Below are 5,750 nucleotides of genomic sequence, written 5' to 3'. Positions count from 1 at the left end.
TGTGTGTGTGTGTGTTTGTGTGTGTCTGTGTTTGTCGCCCCCAACATCGCTTGACAACCGATGCTGGTGTGTTTACGTCCCCGTAACTTAACAGTTCGGCAAAAGAGACCTGTAGAATAAGTACTAGGCTTACAAAGAATAAGTCCTGGGGTCAATTTGCTCGACTGAAGGCGGTGCTCCAGCATGGCCACAGTCAAATGACTGAAACAAGTAAACGAGTAAACTACTTCTACACATCCTTTCCCTGTTAGCCAGCCGGTTATTCCTCTGCATGTCTTGTACACTCGTAAGTCTACATTGTGTACACCACATGGAATTCCTACCAACTCCTTTTCTAAATGGTTTGAATATCTAATTGTTAGACTCAGTTTTAGTTGATTTATTTAAGAAGTCCTAATTTGTTGAAATTATCAACATTTCAGTTAGGTGATGTGAATTATTTTCACTCTTTAACTTGTATAATAGATTTGAATCTACAGCTACCATCCAGAATTATACAAAGCAATATAGACAAAAATATATTCTTTGTTAAACAAAAAGAATTTGAAGCTTTTGTAATTTGCTAAATAATGATTATTAAGAGATTATTAAAGTTTTGTATATTGAAAATATAGTAATTGATAATATTGTTAATATTTATAGCAACTGATAATCAAAATATCCAATTGAGGTTTACTATTTGGACAAGTTTCAACTAAAGTCACCCAAACTATTGGTAGAGTGTTAAAATCTAAATCAATCCCTTTTGTCTTCTGTGTAGGATTATTGAAAGTAAAATAAAAGAAATTAAAATAGAGCCTCACTAAATCTAGTGTACCAAGTTTTTATTTTGATAGCAGAATATTAGTCATGAATGCATGATTACTGAGACATTTTTGAAATATTTTCAAATTCTAACACAAAATTATTTCAGTTGTTTATAGGCAAGCCACAGCAAATATTGTATTGGTAAAATGTTAAAGTGATGTACATGTGGAAAACAAAATTAGCAAGCAAATAATAACTACTGATAATCAAGTTTGAATTAAGTTGAATAAGAGTAGAATTATTGAATATTACACAATAGACATTTCCAATGGCCAGCTTTGGAAAGAAATTACCTTGACTCCTGCACTCATCCTTATGCAACCACCAACCATGACATTTATGCATCCGACAAACACTGCCTATTCTCACTGCATGTCTAAATAATTGTAATTGCCTCTTTTGCATGCATTACCTAATGTTTGTTATATCCAGGATTTTCTCATCACATCTGCTCTCAATTCATCTTTTAAATTCATGTTACATATCCAGTGGATTACACTCAATCAAGTCTTCTTCAATCACTGTAAATTTTCAGCATTTACTGCTCAAGTCACACATGCATCACAGATTTAGTTGAACTATAACTGACCATATTTTTTTTGCATATTTATGCAGACAAAATAAAAGAACTCTAGACATTCGATTGTTTCAAAAAGTGATAAACCACAAACCTCCAAAATAACAACCTGATGGTGTTATCATTCGCCACTGTCCTTGGTAGATGCCTGTTTTAGAAGGACTGACCATATCTATACTTATATCAGTCACTTGACCAGGACTAAGACTTACTGACATAACTCTGTCTATATGAGTCATCTGGTCTCCATAACAAAACTTCAAGCAGCAGCCTGGTGGCCAGCTATCATCTCCTACAAAAGACAAACAATAGAAAAGAAATGAATTATAGAAATGTTCACAATAGAGTAAATTTAAAAGAACAACATAATAATGTAAAATGATTAATAAGGATATTTTTAAATTATTTCCATTTACTAGGTTAGTAGGAGGTGGTTGAAACACTCAGACTAAATGATATTTAACTTTATCTTTAATCTAGAGTGCTTTAATCCCATCATTTAATATCTGTTGTCCATGCTGGCATAGGTTGGATGATTTGAACAGGGCTGGTAAGCTGAGGGGCTGCACCAGACTCCAGTCTGATTTGGCATGGTTTCTACAGTTGGATGCTCTACCTAATGCCAGCCGCTCCGAGAGTGTAGTGGGTACTTTTATGTGCCACCAGCACCAGTGCCAGTTGCATGACACCAATATCTGCCACCTGATGGGTTTTCTAGTCAAACACAGCATATTACCAAAGGTCTCAGTCATTTGGTATTGCCTCGATGAGGCCCAATACTCGAGAGGTGCTTTTTACATGCCACCAGCATGAGTGCTAGTTACATGACAATGGCATCAGCCACATTGTCTCCGTGAGGCCCAATGCTTGAAAGGTGCTTTTTACATGCCACTAACATGGAGGCCAGTTACGTGACACTAGCATCAGCCACGACTACGATTTCACTTGGCTTGATGGGTCTTCTCAAGCACATCATATTGCCAAGTGTCTCAGTCACTAATAATTGCCTCCATGAAGCCCAATGTTCAAAGATCATGCTTCACCACCTCATCCCATGTCTTCCTGAGTCTACCTCTTCCACAGGTTCCCTCCACAATTAGAGATTGATACTTCTTTACACAGCTGCCCCTCGTCCAGTCTCATAGAACATGAAAGCTGATAACACAAGCTCAACATGGATCTCATTAATGGTAAAAAAAAGGAAGTTACAATATATATATATAAAATTCATTTCTGCTGTTTTCTGACTGTTACTTTCTTTAGAATCACGCAGTATAAGTGCCATAAGAGTTAAAGCTGTTTCTACTTCTTGTTTTCAGAAAAACAAAATCTCAACTCTAAACAACTAAGTTGAATAGTATAGCAGTCAAATGGTTAGAAGCTCGAGGGACAAATATGACTTATATTGAAATGAAGATACATATTCAACTCAGAACTTTCGAATATTTCTGCCTCTGATATCACTGATATCAGAACACCATCCTCATGACCAGCCATTAAACTCATCTGCATTATTATCATCATCATCATCATCATCTATTGTTTTGCATGCAAACTCTGCAAAATGTTGTAAAAGTGTGGAACAGAATATGACATTAAGTGAACATTTTTTCAGTGTGCAGAACAACATCCAGAGACTCTAAAAGAATAACATATTTCAGCTTTTCAAGTCACTCTGTGGTTCAATGCTCAGTAAATTAAATAATTTTACACCAAGGATTCTATCATACCTGAAGATGTAAAGAGAAATGCTTTCACCTCACAATATCAAATAACATTTTTCTGTTTTGTAACACGGCCACTTTTCCTTATCACTACACCTCTCCACATTCCTCCATTTGTATCCCTTTGTCTTGCTAGCATTGATGCATATTTACATCACAGAGAGAGGGTGGAGAGGGGGGAGAGAGAGATAGAGAGAGAGAGTGTGTGTGTGTGTGTGTGTGTGTGTGTGTGTGTGTGTGTAAAACTTAAAGGAGTAAGGGTTTAGAATCCGAGCAGGTCCCTTATTAGTGCTCTGACATAATCCAGGTTCTGGTTAACTATATCAAATGATAAGGAACATAGAGAATTGTTTCAGATAAACAAGTACCCAGTGCTTCGCTTGATAGGCAAATCCTGAGTTTGCTTCCTTGGATTTTAAATGTTGTATAAAATCTATATATTCAAAACATCACAAATGAGAATGTAGAGTTATACATCTTCAAAACTTGTCTATTACAATATTTCAATCAAATACATGTTTCTGCTGCATAAGTGTCCTAATGTCCCTTAATGTAGCATTTATGTACATTTAGTTGGTTCAGTTGAACTACATATTCATCCAGGGTAGAAATAGCTATGCAACTTTGTTCAACATTGTACCTATGCAGGTGGGAGAAGCAAACTGAGGAACTCGGTGTCTGATTTAGATGTATGTTGTAATCCCAGCACAAGATTAGGTTTACCTTTTCAACAAGTAGAAGATTAAGAGGATTAAAGAATTCACTAATAGAAAATAATAAACATGGATAATAAAACGAATATTAATAGTAATAATATGACTGGTGGTAATAATAATTATACGGATATAGTGGAATGCAATATAAATGACTCTAGGGAGAGAATAAATACCCGTTTGGCTAACAATAGAAGTGAAAACGCTAATGAGCTTACTGAATATAGTGTAAGGGAGGTAACTGGGCCCAAACCACACTCATTTGAATCAATTGAATCACGTGAATATAATCAATTTAACATATATAGAAATTTAATACCCATTGAGAGACAATATCTCGGAACAAAAAAAAGTTCATAGATATACAGTTATGGCTGTAAACGGTCGTATTCAATGGACTTTAAGCATAGATTGCATAACCACCTGATTTTTTGTTCAAATATAAGGATAAAATTAAGTGTACAAGCTTGAGTGAACACTAAATTTGACTTTAAATGGGCAGTAGTTAGTGGAGCTTCACCCAAAACTATTGGGAAACCGAAGTGTAATCTATGCTTGGAAGAAATGTTCCATGTTATAACAACAGGTTATTAAATCATAGACATGAATTAGCTCTGAGATGTGTGCATTCTTTTAGTAAAATGTTTAAGTACTTCCCATACAAGGATTTTTAATAGAATATCACTTGAGTAAAAGATACATAAGCTAACCTAGGCAAATACCATAGATTTACTCTAGTTAGTCTTTAACAATCTCACAATAAACTTCATCCATCTTTATTTTCTTTATTATTATTTCCCATTTATTTTTGATTCCTCTTAATCTATTTATCTTATAAAGTTCATTCTATCTTCATTAAGTGCGGCCATTGAGGGAAATACTTCTTGGCCTTAATTAAGGCTTCTTCGACTCCTAAGTATATCAAATAACCTATTCTCTTAAATTCTAAAAGGTCATTCTAAGTTCAAGTAATACCATATTTCAGAGCAACTTCTACTATCATGTACATCGAGCATTTGTGATTCCCTCACTTGAAACATATTTCAAGAAGGACTATCATACACTGAATCACTCAGTTTGCTTCACCCACCCGCATAGGTACAATCTTCAACAGAGTTGCATAGCCATTTCTACTCTGGATGAATATGTATTGCAACTGAACCAACTAAATGCACATAAATGCTACATCAAGTGACATTAGGAGACTTATGTAGCACAAACACATATCAGATTGAAATATTGTAATAAACAAGTTTTGAAGATGTGTGTGTGTGTGTATGTGTGCGCGCGCGCGTGCTTGCGTGCATGTGTGTGTATAATATATAAAATATGGGGTTTAGTTCACAGGTGATCTAAACAATTAGGTACGCTAAGTAAGTGCTGTAATGAATTACTAGGGCTCAAAGGTTATAGCCGAGATGGTAGTTATGGAGCCATTGCAGATTTCCGATATAGCAGATATAAAATTGTTAAAGAGGACAACAAACATTAAGACAAGGTAAACATCTGAAGTCATATATATTGAATTTTTTTTTTTCCAATAATAATAATAATGTATATGACTTGAGATGTTTGCCTTGCCTTCATGTTTGTTGTCCTCTTTAACAATTATATATAGGAGTGGCTGTGTGGTGTGGTAAGTAGCTTGCTTACCAACCACATGGTTCTGGGTTCAGTCCCACTGCATGGCATCTTGGGCAAGTGTCTTCTACTATAGCCTCAGGCCGACCAAAGCCTTGTGAGTGGATTTGGTAGACGGAAACTGAAAGAAGCCTGTCATATATCATCATCATCATCATCATCGTTTAACGTCCGCTTTCCATGCTAGCATGGGTTGGACGATTTGACTGAGGACTGGTGAAACCGGATGGCAACACCAGGCTCCAATCTAATTTGGCAGAGTTTCTACAGCTGGATGCCCTTCCTAAC

General features: G+C 35.7%; 1 protein-coding gene across 5 annotated transcripts in view; it reads right to left on the bottom strand.

The window, feature by feature from the left end:
- Positions 1–5,750, bottom strand: part of LOC106876229 (protein ILRUN) — a 44,122-nt gene that overhangs the window by 14,720 nt on the left and 23,652 nt on the right. For all 5 annotated transcript variants that reach the window (XR_008264240.1, XR_008264242.1, XR_008264241.1 and 2 more), the window contains exon 3: positions 1,479–1,676. Coding sequence is in view for 1 of the 5 variants with exons in the window: in XM_052968309.1 (XP_052824269.1) it covers positions 1,479–1,676 (198 nt within the window). In the remaining 4 variants the exon portion in view is untranslated. The remainder of the gene's footprint in view (positions 1–1,478; positions 1,677–5,750) is intronic.

The sequence above is a fragment of the Octopus bimaculoides genome, chromosome 5, assembly GCF_001194135.2.
Source record: "Octopus bimaculoides isolate UCB-OBI-ISO-001 chromosome 5, ASM119413v2, whole genome shotgun sequence".
NCBI classification, from domain to species: domain Eukaryota; kingdom Metazoa; phylum Mollusca; class Cephalopoda; order Octopoda; family Octopodidae; genus Octopus; species Octopus bimaculoides.
This window is presented reverse-complemented; position numbering and strand designations above follow the sequence as displayed.